The sequence below is a fragment of the Mesoplodon bidens genome, assembly GCF_964165515.1.
Source record: "Mesoplodon bidens genome assembly, chromosome: 2".
Classification (NCBI taxonomy): domain Eukaryota; kingdom Metazoa; phylum Chordata; class Mammalia; order Artiodactyla; family Ziphiidae; genus Mesoplodon; species Mesoplodon bidens.
The window spans coordinates 180,233,728-180,252,696 of NC_138177.1; the positions used below are offsets into that span (position 1 = coordinate 180,233,728).

General features: G+C 48.4%; 1 protein-coding gene across 1 annotated transcript in view; it reads left to right on the forward strand.

The window, feature by feature from the left end:
• Positions 1 to 3,607: 3,607 nt before the first annotated feature.
• The window catches only part of SLC2A5 (solute carrier family 2 member 5), a gene marked incomplete at its 5' end in the record, with an annotated part of 34,829 nt that continues 19,467 nt past the window's right edge, over positions 3,608 to 18,969 (forward strand). The window contains one exon of the mRNA XM_081223750.1: positions 3,608 to 3,661. Within this exon, the coding sequence (XP_081079876.1) occupies positions 3,608 to 3,661 (54 nt within the window). The remainder of the gene's footprint in view (positions 3,662 to 18,969) is intronic.

Sequence of the window (18,969 nt, forward strand, 5' to 3'; positions counted from 1 at the left end):
GCACACACTTCCATGCTGGTGATGCTTGTGGTTTTTCCCAACCCCAGCAAGCAATCGTCTGACACCAGCTATAGGACCAGCTCGCTGTCCTGCAGTTCAGCTCTGACACTGTCTACCTGGAGACAGCACCACACCCTCAGGTGAAGGTCTCAGTCCTACAGACTGTCTCCCACTTCAGGTACCAACTGAAAGTCCAGGTTCTCACCTGTGCTTCTGACCAACCACCGTAGACTGGAGATTCCCACTGGAGACCCCCTCTTTGGGTTCGATTAATTTGCTAGATTAACTCACAAAAGTCAGAGCAACATTTTACTTATTAGATCACTGGTTATTACCATGGACATAATTCAAGAACAGCCCGATGGCAGAGATGCACAGGACAAGGTATGCGGAAAGGACACGGAGCTTCCATGTCCTCCAAGTCCTACTCTCCCCAAACCTCTGTGTTTTCCTGTCCTTTTGGGGTTTTATGGAGGCTTCATTATATGACTGATTAAATCATTGGCTATTGGTGGTTTATTCAACCTCCAGCCCCTCTCTCCTCCCAGGAGGCTGGTGGCGTAGGACTGAAATTTCCAACTCCCTAATCACAGGATTTGTTCCCCTGGCAACCAGCCCCATTCTTTGCTTACCTAGGGGCTTTTCCAAAAGTCACCTCACTGACATAACAAAGACACTCTCGGGGCTTCCCTGGTGGCGCAGTGGTTGAGAGTCCGCCTGCTGATGCAGGGGACACGGGTTCGTGCCCCAGTCTGGGAGGATCCCGCATGCCGCGGAGCGGCTGGGCCCGTGAGCCATGGCTGCTGAGCCTGCGCGTCCGGAGCCTGTGCTCCGCAACGGGAGAGGCCACAGCATTGAGAGGACCGCGTACCGCAAAAAAAAAAAAAAAAAAAAGACACTTTCGATGCTGAGGAAATTCCAAGATTTTAGGATCTATGTGCCAGGATGGGATGAAGACCAAATATATATTTCTGATTATAAATCACAGTATCACAGTGCTGCTCCATACTGTCCCATGCTGTTCCCTCTCCCTGGAAAGCCCTCCTTTTCCCTTCTTGCTTGGCTCCCTGCTTCTGCCCTTAGCCAGCAGACACCCTGAAGACCACCTCCCTCTGCTCCATGGCCTTCTAAGCAGACCTCTGAGATGCCATGGTGTCCATAGAGACCAGAAGTTGCAGGGACCACTCTACCTGGCCTGTTTCCCCAGAGCCTGCCCGGTTCTGGGCACAGAGTGAGATGCTAGGGTCAGCCCAGCATGCACGTGGGGCTTAAGCCTTTCACATCCAAAAAGTTAGAAGTTTGGGGGGAAGAGGTAAATGACTTTTTTTTTTAATATATATTTATTTATTTATTTGGTTGGTTGGTTTTGGCTGCGTTGGGTCTTCGTTGCTGCACACAGGCTTTTCTCCAGTTGCGGCAAGCGGGGGCTACTCTTCGTTGCGGTGCACGGGCTTCTCATTGTGGTGGCTTCTCTTGTTGTGGAGCACAGGCTCTAGGCACGCGGGCTTCAGTAGTTGTGGCTCGTGGGCTCTAGAGCACAGGCTCGGTAGTTGTGGCACATGGGCTCAGTTGCTCCGCGACATGTGTGATCTTCCCGGACGAGGGCTTGAACCCATCTCCCCTGCATTGGCAGGAGGATTCTTAACCTCCGTGCCACCAGGGAAGTCCCTAGATGACTTTCTGAATGAAGCATGTGGGTTCCCCCACCAAAAAAACCCCCAAAACTCAGAATCACTTATTGGAGCAGAATCCAGGCTCCATGAAGAAAAGGTTTGCCTGGTGTTATGGGGTCAGGACATTGATAGTAGCTAACAGCTAATGTTTACTGAGCTCATTACATTTGGGGCCAAATGAGGTCACCCTTCTCAGCAGAGGCCCTAGTGATCGCACAGGTTGCAGGCCTCCCATAGAGTCGGCCCAGCCTGTTGATAAGACTAAGCCGTGCACTGCTTGCAGGATAAGGAAAAGCACTCCCAACAGGGCCTTAATAGGGTCTCAGAGTGGGAGGGACATTTAGTGGGATATTTAGCGATTTTTTTTTTTTTTTTTTTTTTTTGCCGCACAGCACAGCTGGCAGGATCTTAGTTCCCCAACCAGGGATCAGACCTGTGCCCCCTGTGATGGAAGCATGGACTCCTAACACCTGGACCACCAGGAAGTTCCCTTTAGTGGCGTTTTTGAAGTGTGGTTTAAGGTGGGCCTTTTAATGTGCTGGGGATTGGGCGAGAGTCATGACATCCCAGTTTTGCATCCGTGGGCATAGTGGGGTAAGCATCTGGAGGTGAAGAATTTAAAGAGTTTTGGGTGTAAACTGTCACGATGCTTTCTGTTAAAGAATGCATCGTTTCTTAAAAGTTCTTGGAGGGAAGTAGAAGTTACTTGTGGAAACAAAAAAATGTTGCCCACAATTCCAGTTCTACAAGGAAGAAGTCATTAGCCCCTGACCTATAGCATACCCTGAAAGGAATTCAGGATGAAGTACTCTGTGTTTTGGGCACATGGGGCCCTAGATAGTTAAGATGCATGTCTAAGAAAGAATTTTGATGACCCCAGATTCTATGCACCTTCCCATGCATAGCAAAGCGCTAAAATCATTAACTGGAGATATCTGTTTTCTGTGATTAGCATTAATCTTTTAACAAGATGTAGGCTTGGCTACATGTATTTCCCAGTCAAAAAATTTCATATATATGCTCCTCCAATACCTCTTTCAGAGCAGTTTCTCAGAGCTCTCTGAGAGGCTGTATCCTGGGCCATAGTCATCAGTAAGATACTGAATAAAACTCAACTCACAGCTCTTATGTTGAGCTCTTATTTTTTTCCAGATGACACTTGCAACTTATATCTTTCTGGGCCAGTCTCCTGGGAGTAGTAAAGTGGTGCTGATGAGGGCAGCCACATCTTCACCCAGCCATGTCTTGGCAGACAAACCATGGTCCAAGAAAGGGGGTCAGGAGAGACAGGTGTGTGAACAAAGAGGGTCTGGAAGGAGAGAAACTGGGTCACCCAGGCCTCTGCCATTCCTAATGGTGTCACTCTGGGCAAAGAATTGTGATCTCTCTTAGTCTTGATTTCATCTAAAAAGGAGATATTAATGAAACTAACATGAGACCCAGTGCTTAGTACAAGGACTGAGCCAGAGGAAAGCTCTACAAGACGCAGCTGTCATTATTCTCCGTTAGCTTTTCTTGTGTTACCTAAGACCCCCTGAAGGGTCGACTACTTCCTGCCCCTCCCCCACAGCTGGATCCTCCCCTCTGTTTCCAGTGCCCCAGGCCCAGCTCCAGACGGAACAATCTCACACCTACTCTTGTCCGGCAGTCCCTATTTGACAAGCATCTGGGGAATTTCCCATGACCATTAAGTCAGAGATGGGAGCAGGCTCTCCCTTTCGCTAACATTTTCTGCAGCTTCTCTTCTCCCCGGCACCCAGCGAATCGCTGGATTTGCCTGGACCCGTTGCATCTGGGAGATCTTCTCTCAAATACCAGCAGACAGCGTTTGTCTCTTCCCTGTCTCGGCACCACCACCCCAGGAGGAAAAGCAGACGGGGAGCCTCGGGCGTCGGAGGGCAGGTGCTGTCTGAAGTTAACCAGCCAGCGCCATGATGAGTGACATGAGTGACGAGGAGAGCACTGGGGACACTGTGTCAGCCCTGGGGGTGAGTCCGCCCTGGCTGGGCACAGATCCGGGAGACCTCGGGGCTGGGTGTCCACGGGGAGTCGCCGATGCCACGTTCAGGAAAAGCGCAGAGCAGTGCTTCTGACTTTCTTGAGAGCCGGGACCACCCGGGGTTCTTGTTAAAATGCAGGTTCTGGGGCTTCCCTGGTGGCGCAGTGGTTGAGAGTCCGCCTGCCGATGCAGGGGACACGGGTTCGTGCCCCGGTCCGGGGAGATCCCACATGCCGCGGAGCGGCTGGGCCCGTGAGCCATGGCCGCTGAGCCTGCACGTCTGGAGCCTGTGCTCCGCAACGGGAGAGGCCACAACAGTGAGAGGTCCGCATACCGCAAAAAAAAAAAAAAAAAAAAAAAAGTGCAGGTTCTGATTGAGCGGGCCTGGGGTGGAGTCTGAGAGTCTGTGAGCCTGTATTTTTCACAAGCTCCCAGGTAAGGCGGCTGCTGCAGACCTAGGAGACCTAGAGGAAGTCTGGTTCCGGGGGCTTCAAAAGCGGGGGCGGATGCTTGCAGGGCTTGGCTTCAAGGAGAACTTGCGTGGCCCGGCAATACCCACTGGGCTTCTGGCTTTCGTAATATGTTCCTTAAGACACCAGGCTGGACACGTAAAATGTATTCTCTGGTCCTGGGGCGTCACGTAGCACTAGATCCTGTGGGATGCTGTAACCGTTCAACAACCGACCAACTGGAGGCGGCGGGGGCCTTGATTTACAGCCGGTGCTGATATCGGTGATGCTCCCACTGAGGCTCTTGTCAACTGACTGTAGGGAAAAGTGTGCGCTTCAGGGGAAAGTCGCGCATTGTTTGCAGCACACTTCCCGCTGGCACAGCGCTCTGCCCTTGTACTACTTTTTTTTTTTTTTTTTTGCGGTACGCGGGCCTCTCCCTGCTGTGGCGCCTCCCGTTGCGGAGCACAGGCTCCAGACGCGCAGGCCCAGCGGCCATGGCTCAGGGGCCCAGCCGCTCCGCGGCATGTGGGATCTTCCCGGACCGGGGCACGAACCCGTGTTCCCCGCATCGGCAGGCGGACTCCCAACCACTGTGCCACCAGGGAAGCCCCCTTGTACTACCTTTGAGCTTACAATTCTGCAAGTTGTAGGTAACTGATGCTGGAACTCACACAACTCAACATCAAAAAAACCCAAGCAACCCAATTGTAAAATGGGCAGACGATGTGAATAGACATTTTTCCAAAGACATACAGGTGGCCAACAGGCACATGAAAAGATACTCAGCATTACTAATCATCAGGGAAATGCAAATCAAAACCACGATGAGATATCACCTCACATCTTTCAGAGCGGCTGTTATCAAAAAGACAAAAAATAAGTATTGATGAGGATGTGGGGAAAAGGGGACCCTCGCACTGCTGGTGGAAATATAAACTGGCCCAGCCACTATGGAAAACGGTATGGAGGTTCCTTAAAAAATTAAAAATAGCACTACCATACGATCCAGCAATTCCACTCCTGGGTATTTATCCAAAGAAAATGAAAACACTAATTTGAAAAGATATATGAACCCCTATGTTCACTGCAGCATTGTTTACAATAGCCAAGATATGGAAGCAACCTGTGTCCATCAAAATATGAATAAAGAAGAGGTGGTGGGAATTCCCTGGCGGTCCAGTGGTTAAGACTCTGCACTTTCACTGCCAAGGGCGGGGGTTCAATTCCTGGTCAGAGAACTATGATTCCGCAAGCTGGGAGACACAGCCAAAAAGGAGAGGTGGTACACACACACACACACACACACACACACACACACACACACACACACAATGGAATACTACTTAGCCATAAAAAAGAATGAAATCTTGCCAGTGGAACTAGAGGGTATTATGCTAAGTGAAACAGGTCAGACAGAGAACAACAAATACTCTACGATTTCACTTATATGTGGAATCTAAAAGACAAAACTAATGAACAAACATAACAAAAGAGATTCAGAGTCACAGTTACAGAGAACAAACAGGCAGTTGCCAGAGGGGAGGGAGCAGGGAGGAGGAGAGAAATAGATGAGGGGGAGTAAGAGTACAAACTTCCAGTTACAAAATAAATGAGTCACAGGCATGAAATGTACAGTGTGGGGAATATAGTCAATAACTATGTAGTATCTTTGTATGGTGACCTATTTCATGTAACTAGACTTATCGTGGTGATCACTTTGAAAGGGACAGAAATATAGAATAACTGTGTTGTGCACCAGGAACTAACATAGTGCTGTAGGTCAATTATACTCCAAAAACAACAAACAAACTCATAGAAAAAGAGGTCAGATTAGTAGCTGCCAGAGGCAGGGGGAAGGGAATTGGAGGAAGGTGGTCCAAAGGTACAAACTTCCAGTTATAAGATAAATAAGTGTTAGGGATGTAAAGTACCACATGATAAATATAATTAATACCGCTGTACGTTATATATCAGCGGTCCCCAAAATTTGTGGCACCAGGGACTGGTTTGGTGGAAGACAATTTTTCCACGGATGGGGCAGGGAGCAGGCGGGGATGGTTCAGGCGGTAATGCCAGCGATGGGGAGCGATGGGGAGCGGCAGGTGAAGCTTCACTCTCTCGCCCGCCGCTCACCTCCTCCTGTGCGGCCCGGTTTCTAACAGGCCTGGATTGGTACCGGTACTGGGGGTTGGGAAACCCTGTTATATATGAAAGTTAAGAGAGTAAATCCTAGGGCTTCCCTGGTGGCGCAGTGGATGAGAGTCCGCCTGCCGATGCAGGGGACACGGGTTTGTGCCCCGGTCCGGGAAGATCCCACATGCCGCGGAGCGGCTGGGCCTGTGAGCCATGGCTGCTGAGCCTGCGTGTCCGGAGCTTGTGCTCCGCAACGGGAGAGGCCACAGCAGTGAGAGGCCTGCGTACCGCAAAAAAAAAAAAAAAAAAAAAAGAGTAAATCCTAAGCATTCTTATCACAAGGAAAATATTTTTTTTCTTTTTCTTTTATTTTGTATCTATAGGAGATGATGGATGTTCACTAAATCATTTCACGATGTACGAGAGTCAAACCATTATGCTGTACACCTTAAATTCAAACAGTGCCGTCAATTACATCTCAATAAACTGGAAGGAAAAAAATCATAATTTTCACCTTTTTTCTTGAAAATTATCCTTTAACACTATTAACGTAAGGTCACTAACCCCAGAGTCAGAAAGAGATGGGCAAAGTAGCGTACTATTCTAGAGTATTCCAGCATTTATTCCCTTGCTTTTACTAGGGAGAAATTCACATAAAATTAATCTTTTTAAAGTGTACAGTTCGGTGGCCTTTAGTACCTTCACAGTGTTACATAATCACCACTCTATCTAGTTCCAAAACATCTGCATCACCTGCAAAGGAAACCCCACACCCATTAAGTAGTCACTCCCCATTCCCCTCTCCCCCCAGCCCCTGGCAACCACCAATTTGCTTTCAGTCTCTATGGATTTACCTTTTCTGGATTTCTCATATAAATAGAATCATACAGTATGTGACCTTTTTGTGCCTGGCTTCTTTCACCTAGCATAATATTTTCGAGGTTCATGTAGCTTGTGTCAGGACTTAATTTCTTTTTAGAGCTGTGTAATCTGTTGTGCGTATATATCACAATATGTTTATCCAGTCATCCATTGGTAGACGTGTGGGCTGTTTCCACCTTTTGGCTATTGTGAATAGCGTTGTTATGAATATGCATATACATATATTTGCTTGAGTGCCAGTTTCTTTTTTTATTCTTTTGGAATTAAAATATATCTAGGAGTAGAATTGCTGATCATATGGTAATTCTGTTTAACTTCTTAAGGAATCACCAAACTGCTTTCCACAGCAGTTGCACCATTACATTCCCACTGGCAACATACAATGGTTCCAGTTTCTCCACATCCTTGCTCATGACATGGATGAGCCTGGATGACATTATGCTAAGTGAAATAAGACAGTCAAAAGGACAAATACTTGACGATTCCACTTATATGAAACAACTAAAGCAGTCAGGTTCATAGAAACAAAAAGTAAAACAGAGGTTGCCAGAGCTGGGGGGAATTATTGTTTAATGAATATATAGCCTCAGTTTAGCAAGATGAGAAAGTTCTGGAGACTGGTTGTACAACAGTGAATATACTTAGCACTACTGAACTGTACACCTAAAAAAGCAAATTTTTGTTATAAGATTTTTACCACAGTTTGAAAAAAAAAGAGTGGTCTACCCAAGGTAATGTGTAACCAACGAAGCCACTCGGGTCCCTGAGAAGCCTTGTGACCCCCTGGCTTTCATGCATTCTGTCCATGATTCCCAAAGGTCACTCTTTAGTGCATGGGCACTCTGATAGGTGAGGTCAAATTCTATTCTTGGAAAGAAAACTTGTATCATCTCTGAAGTTTACTCACCAGGTGTGTCAACATGATCCACAGCCTTTCTGCCTTGGGGGCATCTGATAAAATCTTGGACTGTGGAGTAAGACAGTTTGGATCAGGCATGTTTTCTCCCTCTTCCTTCTACCCACGTTGAAGAGTTGGGTTCTGATGGCCAGAAGCCAGGCAGGCCTGGGTGAGGTGTAGCTGGCCCCACTGGGCACTGGGCTTGGGAAGTCTTGTGTCATCCTACCAGGCCCCCTGCAACAGGAGCACTGCCTGTGTAGATAGCTGGATGCATGCGGGGACCTGCTAATTACTTCTTATCTACACCTGGAATGGGGATGACCCAGAGCTGTCTCCTGCCTTCCTACCCCTCCCTCCAATCAAGCAATCCACACACACTCTGCACCTTGGTAGCAGCCTCGTTTTGTGCCCTCCGAGGCACGTGCAGGCACTTCTGGTATAATGCGATGCACATGTTCCTAAAGGACCCCACTTTCTGTCATACGGCACATAAATAAATAACAGGATTTAAGGGGGGAAATAGGGTTGGGGCAGACCACCACACAATTTTAAAATCTGAACACAACAAAACCAAATACAGCCCTAATGAAAACAGCAGCCTGGGTAAATCTCCACTGACATTTGCACCCAGCAGCTAGGGGGTTCTCACTTTCTCCTTTAAAATGAGTGTTCTTAGGCCATTTGCTTCCAGTTGAGAGCCATGTCATCACATTTTAAAACTTGGTTTAGGCTGTAGTCAAAACAAACAAATACATATATAGAGAGAGACATATATATATGTATATAGACAGAGAGAGAGAGAGAGAGAGAGAGAGACAGAGACATGTCTTCACAGCTTCTTCAAGAGTAAGAGTCTCTTCCCGTTTTCTGTCCTAACAGACTTTCAGGCAAATGTTTGATGGTTATATCGGTAAGAAGTGGGTTTGGCCGCAAGTGACAGAAAATGAAAAAGAGGAGTGTTTTTCCTTCATGGAAAGTCCAGGCAGTGGTCTGGGCTGGAGCAGCACTTCAAAGGGGAAGGGACCCAAGCTCCCTCCATCTTCTTGCTCTGTCCTGTGTGGCCTCAACCTTGTGGTCCAAGCTGGTGGCACCCGTATTCCAGGCAGCAGGGTGGCAAAAGGAACAAAGAAGAGAGAAAGGTTCTCACAAGCCAGTACATGACACCTTCGCATGTGTTGCTTTAGAGAGAACTTGTCATATGTCCCTGCCAACCGCAAGGGTGATGGGAAACCTAGTCTTTCCTTTGGGCAGCCTCAGGTCCTGCCCCAAATTCTAGTACTAGAAGGACTGGGCAAATGGATTTGGGGATGGGTTGGGGGAGCCACAGCAGTCTGTACAATAGAGGCCCACGACAAAACTTTAAAATTCCAGAACATTCCTAGTAGAGATGAGACCAAGAGTGACTTAAAGTCCTGGTATCGTCTGGTCTCAGAATGATGCCGAAAACTCAGCATGTGTGCGCCAGTGCCAAATCTCGGAGACAGAGTTTTGGATGAAGTAGAAAAGAATGGCTTTATTGCTTTGCCAGGCAAAGGGGGACACAGTGGGCTCGTGCCCCTCACAAACTATATGTCCCAACCCGGAAGGATTTGGTGAGGAGTTTTATAGCTATAGTTCAAGGATGGGGGTGCTGATAAGATTAGGGTGTGTGCAGGCCTGTACTCCTTTAATCTGGCCTCAGGTAATCTGATGAGCTTCTGTGGTTCCTTTAATCTGGCCTCATGTGGTCTTCTTGAAAAGCTTCTCTGGACTGAAGAATGCTGACATCTTCCATTTGTTGGGGGTTTTAGTTCCATAAAGAGCTTAAAGATATTGTCATGTGTATCCCTCGAGGCGAACCAGGACCCTGCCCCAAGGCCGCACTATTGTTTCTTGGCTGTTCCTCCCTTGTCTCTGCATTCCCTCCGGTCCCTGATTGTCAACTGTTCAAATCTGCCCTTTGGAACTGAGGGACGGTCATGGAGGCTGGAGTCTGTTCCCTACAAACAAGAAAAGGGGGACACAGAAAGGCTTCCGTGCCCAAGAGCACCACAGGGTCCTGCTTGGTTTCAAGAACAGCCCGGGGATTTGCCGACCTGCTTTGTGATGCTAATTCAACAGCTTACATCCTGGTTAAATTTTCCTATACAAACTTTTTTTTCTAATTCTGAAAAGCTTCATTTTCAGATAGACCATTTTTATTTTTTGTTTTATTTTAAAAGTAATACAAAAATCCTCTTAATTCCCCTTGGTGTCAATCACCTAGTTTTGTCAGTTTTACAACCTAAATATCTCTCAGATGCATTTGCTTCTCTAATCTCTGCCACCACGCAGGTCCAAGTCACTGGCATATTTCACTTGCTCTGCAGCAAAGAACAGCTCCCTCTCCTCTTCCCCAAATCCACTGGTCTCTTGTCCCCTCATCAGTTCTCCTCTAGGCAGCCACAGTAAACTTTTCAAAACACAAATCTGGTCACCCTCCACCCTCTAATGCCTTCTTTCTGCTCCTAGAACAAAAATGAAGCTCCTTCACATGGTCTATAAGTGCTAAATATAGTCTGGCCCTGCCTACCTCCCCAGCCTCCTTCTCCATCCAGCCTTCCTTTCCACTTTGTGCTCTTCAGCTACACGGATTGCAATTTCTCTCGTACCACAGGGCCTTGGCACATACTATTCCCTACCTGGAAGGCTCTCTCCACCACCCCATCCCCACCCCACCCCCCTCTGCTTAGGTAAGCTCTATTCATGCTTCCTTCCCATCTCAGCTCAAGCTCACTTTTTTAGGGAAGCCTTCCCTGACCAGCCCCCCAACCCCCTTCTTTAGAGTCCTTTTATAGTTATAAATTCATCAGTGTATTTATCTGACTAAATTCTGCTTAACTGGAGTCTAAACTGCTTGAGGACAAGGCTTTTTTTTTTTTTTTTTTTGCACCCTGTTGTATCCCCCCTCTAGGACAGTAGTAGACTCAGTACATATAAATGTAAATATATGCTAGGATTGAAATCATTCCTAATCTCACATTCCAGAATAACCACTGTTTTCAGATTCTGATAAGTCTTCTAAAATCCTATGCTAACATATTTATATTTTATGTTAATAATAATGTTTAATAGTAATAATATATGTTAATAATAATGATTTGGGAATTGAGATCTGGGACCCAAATCTTCATGTCAGAATCCTTGACAAGCAAGGATTCTTAGCAAGTACTTTCCCCATTGTGACAGGTTAGAGTGGACCTAACACACAGCCCTCTAAGAAAGAGGAAAATTCGCTTTGGGTCCTTTTCTCCCTCAATGATAAAATCCTAATATAATTTCCCTGTAATGAACCAAACTGTATGGAAGGTGGGAAAGAGAAAGTCAGGAAGGCCCTGGCAGAACCCGGGTCTGGTCACTTTCCTATTACTTTAAAAGTGATTCTTTGTCTCTCAACAGAAGTAGTTTCAAGCACAGGTCCGTTTCTTGGAAACATTAGTACGTGTTCCTGTGACACACCTTGGCCTGCTATGTGCAATTAGCCAAAATATCCTTGGGTTAATCAGTGTTGTTTATTATTGTCATTTTAAACCCCAAGGCAAAAATAGGTTTCAACTGGCAGGTCCCCTTCCTAGCGCAGGCAGGACAGAGACAAGGGCAGGGTGGGGAGGGCGAGGGCCAGAGATGGGACACTCTCTTCCTCCCTGCCCCCGTTTTCAGCTCCCGCGGGTAATAAATAAACGTGGAAAGTTCCCCAAACCAAAAAGACACTTGCAGTGGGCGAGCCTGGCCCACACACCTCAGGTCGCCCTGACGCTAGGGTCCTGCAAGACCCCAGCAGGGACAGTCCCTGCCTCGGACCGGTGGGCCACTCCCTATTCTGAGCCCCCAGATCCCTGGGCGCCCAGAGGACCCCCTTCCCCCAAGGGCCTAAAGGCGGCCTGAGACCCCGAGGCTGCTGTGCCCGGGTCCCGGGGCCTGGAAGGACCGGGCAAGGGACACAGAGGACCTGGGCGGGGACAGTCCCCGAGCTCTGGGCCCACTCCCGACCGTTCCCGGCCCTCCGGGGCCCCCAGGTGCCCTCCCTCGGTGTCTCCTGGCCGCCGCGGGGCTCGAGGGTCCCGGGCTGAGGAGGCCGCGGGCAGGGCTGAGGGGAACCCGGGGCAGGGGCGAGGGGACAGCGCCCCACAGCCCAGCATCCGGGCGGCCTCCCCGCCGCGTTCTCTCCACTTGCGCTGCGCTCCCGCCGCTGAGGCGCTGGTGACGCCGAGGCTGTACCTGCGCTGCCCCGGGGCCGCCGAGCCAGGTACTGCGGCTCCCCCCTCCCTTCCCCCTCTCCCCACCAGGAGAGGCCCCTCCCGCCCAGGCCGGGCCGCCGGCTCCTCCCACCACCTCCACTCCAGGTGGGAGGTCGAGGTGGGGGGGGCTCTGCATTGCCCGACACCACCCCATCTCTCAGCTTTCCGCTCCCCAGGGAGCGAAGTGGACGCTCTGGGCCTAGAAGTGGTTCTCTTGATTTCCTCTGGGCCTGGCAATGACCCATGGTGGCAAACTTCTGACAGCTCTTTTTGCTTTCCCAGCCTGTCCCCTCCCCTTCACCCCCCCACCCCTCCCCCACCCACCGCCCCGCAACTAAAGTGCATTTTCTTTGGAGAATTTTTCAAAACTCTGAAATAATTGGGAACCTCTGGTCTTGCCAAACCTCAGCGGGAAATCATGGTATTAGGGCTGTGACCCAGGATTAAAAGGACAGGAAATGAAGTTAGAGAAAGGAAATGGTCAGTCCGGCCCCCACTGCTCCCAGCACCTCCCTATCCCCCCAAACCCCCCACGTGAATGGGGAAGCAGGGACCAACACGCGCACACACACACACACACACACACACACACACGCTGTCACCTTCCTCTCAGCCTCCCACACAGAGGCACCTGATGACAATTCCCGAGTTTGCCACTCATGCCAAGACCACTGCCCGACACACAGTGGACCCCCAGTTAACTGTCATTTGAAGGTGAACAGGGGAAGATGTGACTACATTAACTGGATTTGTGCCACAACAAATAAAACAGGGAACATGCCCTGTAACGATGAAAGCCCATCGGCTTTGAGAGCCTGCCCTGGATTTTGGCCACTTGACCTGGTGTGGTGGCCACATGGCAGCCGAACACGCGCTGAGCACAGGGGGCCGACAGGGGCCTGGCCACGCATGGAGGACCCAGACAAGCATCTGTGACTCACTTTCCCTGCCCTGCAGATAAAGGGACTTGAAATAGTTACTGCTTTTGCAATAGTGATGATTACACAGAAAATCTCATCTCTAGGCGACTCTGAGTTCCTTAAAAAGGAAAATAAGAAACTTTCTGAGAAAAGTGTTCCGTGGTACTTTGGACAAAAGCCGACTTCCTAGTGGAGAGATTTGGCTGCAGGCTTCCTGGCAGGGACCACTCCTGAGAAGCCTCTAATGACCCCATCTCCGGCCCCCGTGTTACCTGGTGTGTTGTAGGGTCACCGGCACCTGCTGCTTTCCATGTGCTTGTGACGGAAATAACCCTTCCAGTCACTCACCACGAGCCTGACTTTCGCAGTAAGGAAATACCGCAGACTGTCCCAATCTGGAAGGCACTGTGCCTGCAGTCCCTGGGGGGTGCCTACTTGCTGAGCTAGACCCCAGACATCTCCCTTAAAAGAAGAAGCGAAAACAAGACAAACCTCTGGGTTCCCGAAAGGGTTATTCTGCCTTAGCCCGCCTATAAAAATGCTATTGGCTGTTACCTGGCTTGGCCAAAGTACAGCCAGAATGTCTTCTCTCGCCATTCAGTGCATTTGTTATTTTGGCTGAAAGGAAGTAAGCAGAACCCTGCGCTTCCAGAGAAAAGATGGAGCAACAGGATGCAGTCAGGAGGGAAGGGGTAAGTTTGCTGTCGAGACAGCAAGCAGCAGCCCCACGGCAGGGCCTGTTCGGCATTGCTGGGGATGCTCTTCGGAGCTCTGTGCACGGCGAGGACCACTGGGGCACCTGCCCCTCAGAGCTCACCCAGCAGCTGGACTTTTACAGGGACTAGAGAGAGGAGACATTTAGACACATTGAGATTCAGAGGTTCTTTGGGCTGGAACCGAAATGATGAGACTCAAAGGATGAGTTTGTCACAACTTCCCTCACCGTAAGAACTTGAGGGGAAGGGCTTCGGAAACCAGCAACAAAATCCTTACACATGGCCTGTGAGAGTTTTTTGCTTTGTTTGATTTTCGCTTCAGGGCATTTTCACTAACCTTTTCAGCAGGTGAAGAGCTAAGCCAGCACGAAGAGAAGGTAGAAAAGATGTTGCGGGATTTGAATTGAACTCAGATCTGCAGCAGAGGTTTCCTCCCTTTTAGATAATCAGAATCCTTTTCTTTTAGAGATGAAAGATTTTTCTGAACCTCTTCCCACCCACCCTTGCCCTCCATATAATTGCCGTTGTACTTTTAGGGTCCTTTTTTTTTTTTAATAAAATTTTTAATTTTTTTTTTTCTTGCTGCATTGGGTCTTCGTTGCTGTGCACGGGCTTTCTCTAGTTGCGGCGAGCGGGGGCTACTCTTCGTTGTGGTGCGCGGGCTTCTCATTGCGGTGGCTTCTCTTGTTGCAGAGCACGGGCTCTAGGCACGTGGGCTTCAGTAGTTGCAGCATGCAGGCTCAGTAGTTGTGGCACACGGGCTTAGTAGCTCTGCGGCATGTGGGATCTTCCCGGACCAGGGCACGAACCCGCGTCCCCTGCATTGGCAGGCGGATTCTTAACCACTGCACCACCAGGGAAGTGCTAGAGTCTTTTGATTGAGGAAAATGCATAAGGACAGAAAGGTAACATAAATTTATTAACACTTTTAAGAAATTTGCATTTTATTCATCAAAACAGCATCTGTTTATATTGATGGGGGAGGTACTTATTTGTGCAAATTATTATTTATTCAGTCGTGGACAGGAGAGCCTTGGGTCCATGCTCTGTAGCTCACAGATTAAGGACAGGTCTGAGAGGTAGAAGTACCTGGGATTCATTCCTGCTCCATCCTATTCAAGCTGTGGGAACTTAGGCAAGTTATTTAACTGCTCTGTGCCTTGGTTTTCTCACCTATAAAATGGGAATAATAACCATACCACCTCAGAGGGATGCTGGAACAAGTAAATGAGATCTGTGTGTAAATTACCTGGCACAGAGTGGATCCCCCGTAAGTGTTATTGTTTTGTGATCATCCTTCAGAGCAGAGCGCTACTGACATTGGGGCCGGATAGTTCTTTGCCATGGGGGGCTGGCCTGGGTGTTGTAGGATGTTGAGCAGCATCCCTGGTGTCTGTTCACTAGATGCCAGTAGCACTCTCGCCCACAAGATTGCCTGCTTTAGAGATTACTGCGTCACTTCACAGGGACTGTCTTGTCGACTTCATGACAACAAGAACGTGTTAGGTCAAATGTTATCGCCTCTATTTTATAGAAAAGGAGCTGTGAGGTAATAAGAACTCAGGGATTTGGGGGTCAGGGGGGCCCTGGTCTGGTCTGTGCCGTCTCTTCAAAAGAAGTGCACCTCCCAGCTGTGCCCCCAGGTGGGGCTGCAAAAGAACAGAAACACCCTGCGTGGTGGTCCCTGAAAACGAACGATACATTTTGAAAGGAGATGATTAAACGGTCACATGCAAAAGATATGGGCTGATCACAGCCTGCTCCTGCAGTCCCCCAAGGAAGGGGGCCTCCTCCAGGGATCCATCCAGGGGGATGCAGGCTGCCCCTTCCCAGGTGCCTGAGGGCAGACCTGGCCCTTTGGGTGCATATGCGCTAGGTGTCCCAGGAGACATCAAAACAGAACTATGCCAGTGGTGACTGTGAGAACCTTCAAATCACAAAGTGAAGCCAAGGAGGGATTTAGGAGCTGAGTGGAAGTGGGGGGCCAGCTCAGGCCACAGAGGCTGGGCTGCCAGGGGCCGCTCAGGCCTGGTGGGGAGGGCCTGGTTGTCTGTCCCCTGGTGGCTGTGTGACCACGGCATCACTGGCCTTTGGGTTCCTCAGAAAAGACATGAGGGCTTCCCTGGTGGCGCAGTGGTTGGGAGTCTGCCTGCCGATGCAGGGGACACGGGTTCGTGCCCCGGTCCGGGAGGATCCCACATGCCGCGGAGCGGCTGGGCCCGTGAGCCATGGCTGCTGAGCCTGCACGTCCGGAGCCTGTGCTCCGCAACGGGAGAGGCCACAGCAGTGAGAGGGCCACGTACCACCAAAAAAAAAAAAAAAAAAAAAGAGAGAGAGAGAGAAAAGACATGAATCTGGTGTGCATCAGGGACTTTCCGCCAGGAAAAAGGACTTTTGGCCTGAAAGAAACAAATAAGATGATTAGAAACAAATGCCAAAATGCTTTGGGAAGTGAAAACAGAATTTTTAGTGGAGTGTCTCCACCACCAACTAGTTGAGTGTCGTTGAGCTACTAACTTCCCCTCTGGGTCCTCATTGTTAATAATTAATATTGATAGCAAACCGTGATATAATGTGTAATGCTTGGAGTGTGTACCACCACGGGCCAGCTGGGGGCCTGTTTCACATATATGAACTCATTTATTCCCCATATCAGTCTTGCGAGGAAGGCAGTATCATTGTCCCCATTGTACAGATGAAGTAGCCAAGACAGAGAGAAGTTAATAGCTAGCCCTAGGCCACACAGCCAGCAGCAGGAGAGGCAGTTTCAACCCCTCGCTCTTGGGCTGCAATGGCCACGCTGTAAACCCCCCGCAGCGACAACACCGGGCACCTCCAGCTCTAAAATGTTATGACGTTTGTCTCCCCTCTCTCCCCTCGTCACTCGGACCTCAAGGAATGTTTGTGAAACTTTGGGTTCATTCCATAGTGTGATAAAGTGACTTACGGTGTTAATAATTCATAGGGACTCCCTTTTCCAGGCATATTTGCATTCTGACTGGAGACGCCTGACAAAGAAAAGTCTGAGACTGAGAGTGTCTCTCTGGTGGTAGAAAGAGAAATTGGAGACAAATTCCTAAGAGAGAAATGGTTTGGGTGGGGCTTTCTTCCCAGAGAGCTTGAATCACACCCTTTCAGAGGGCTAGCCCTGAAGGTGGTTGTTTCACTGAAGTCTCAGAATGTTCTCAGCATTTTGAAAAACAGGAAGCCAGTTTACCGTGGGCGTGAGGGATTTGGTTCCTAGTTTTTCTCAAAAGCACAGCTCATAGTCCCGGCTTCCCTTGGCCTCTGAGGAGGGTCCCCTCTCGTGTCTTGAGGCCACTGAGCCATTTGTCATTTTCAATAAGATGCTCGGAGACCTGGACATCCTCTTCAGCCTCTTCCTCTCCCTCATGCCCTGATCCAGCCCAGTACCAAATTCTCTTTTTTCCCCTCTTGGAAAGAAAAGAAAAGGAAAAGAGAAAGAAAGAGAAAAGGAAAAGAAAGCTTAAGCCCTGAATTTCTCTTACATGCCTTTTTTATATAGTAACTTTATTGAGAATATAACTCCCAGACCATACAATTCACCCCTTTAAAGTATATAATTCCATATATATTCACAGAGTTGTATATGCATCACCACAATCCATTTCAGAACACTTTCATCACCCCTAAAAGAAACCCCCTACCCACTGACAGTCACTCCGCATTTCCCCCCATCTCTTCCTCTTCTCCCCCAGCCCTGGGCAATCACTGATTTATCTCTGTCTCTGTGAATCTGCCTAGTCTGGACATTTCACATAGATGGAACCAGGTGGTCTTCTGTGACTGGCTTCTTTCACGTAGCTTGTTTTCAAGGTTCATCCACTTCGTAGCGAGTATCAGTGCTTCATTCCTTTTCATGACCAAATAATATTCCATTGCATGAATATCCCACATTTTGCTTATCAGTTCATCAGCTCATAGACATTTGGGTTGTTTCCACTTTTGGGTTATGATGAAAAGGCTGCTATGAATATTTGTGATCAAGTTTGCATGTATATGTGTTTTCATTCTCTTGGGTATATACCTAGGAGTGGAATTGCTGGGTCATATGTTTACTCTGTGTTTAACTTTTTGAGGAACGGCCAGACTGTTTTCCAAAGTGGCTGCACCATTTTACAATCCCATAAGCAATGTGAGAGGGTTCCAATTTTCTCAGCATCCTCATAAACACATTTACCTGTCTTGTTGGTTTTAACCATCCTAATGAGTGAGAAGTGGTACCACGTTGTGGTTTTGATTTCCATTTTTCTCAAGGGGTACCAAATCCCTTGATTTTACTTCCTAAATAGTCCTCAAAGCTGGTACCTCTTGCTCCCCTGCCTCAGCCACTCCCCTACCCAGGCCCCCATCCTCTCTCAGTCACTTTCCTGACTCCCGTCTTTAACCACTTCTGTGGATTTTCTTCATAAAACTTACTCCAGTTCTAGTTTCATTATTAAATTATTATGAAGTTTTAAAAAAATGTCTGTCTTTCCCATTGAACCACAGTCTTCTTGAGGGCAGCTGTTTTGCTCACTGGACTATAGCATGGTACACAGATCATAGACAGCTGTCAGTAAATATGCAATGCAATGTTTATTGCATCATCCATGAAAAAAATTAATCAACAGTCAATCTAAGAAAGAAATGAAATTTTTATTCGAGCCAACCTGAGGATTATAACGTGGCAGACAGTCTTTCAGAAAGCTCTGAGGACTGTTCTTCCTGTTAGAAGTCAGAGCACAGTTATATAATTTTTGAGACGAAGTGTTATACATCAAAGTAACATATTGACAGTTTACATAGTCTAACAAGGTGAGTAGTGAGTTATTGTGACCCCTTACAGGATTGGGAAAGGAATGTCATCTCCTAAGGATTTAGCTTGCTGGTGCCAGGAGGATGTTGTTTGTTGTTGTTGTTGTTTTTCTTTTCTTTTTTTTGTGAGTAGGCATTCCTGTGTCTTCTAAGGGGATCTAGTTAATGTGTAATGCATATGCTTAATGCACACTAAAGGGGAGGGGATAGTGGCTCAAATGG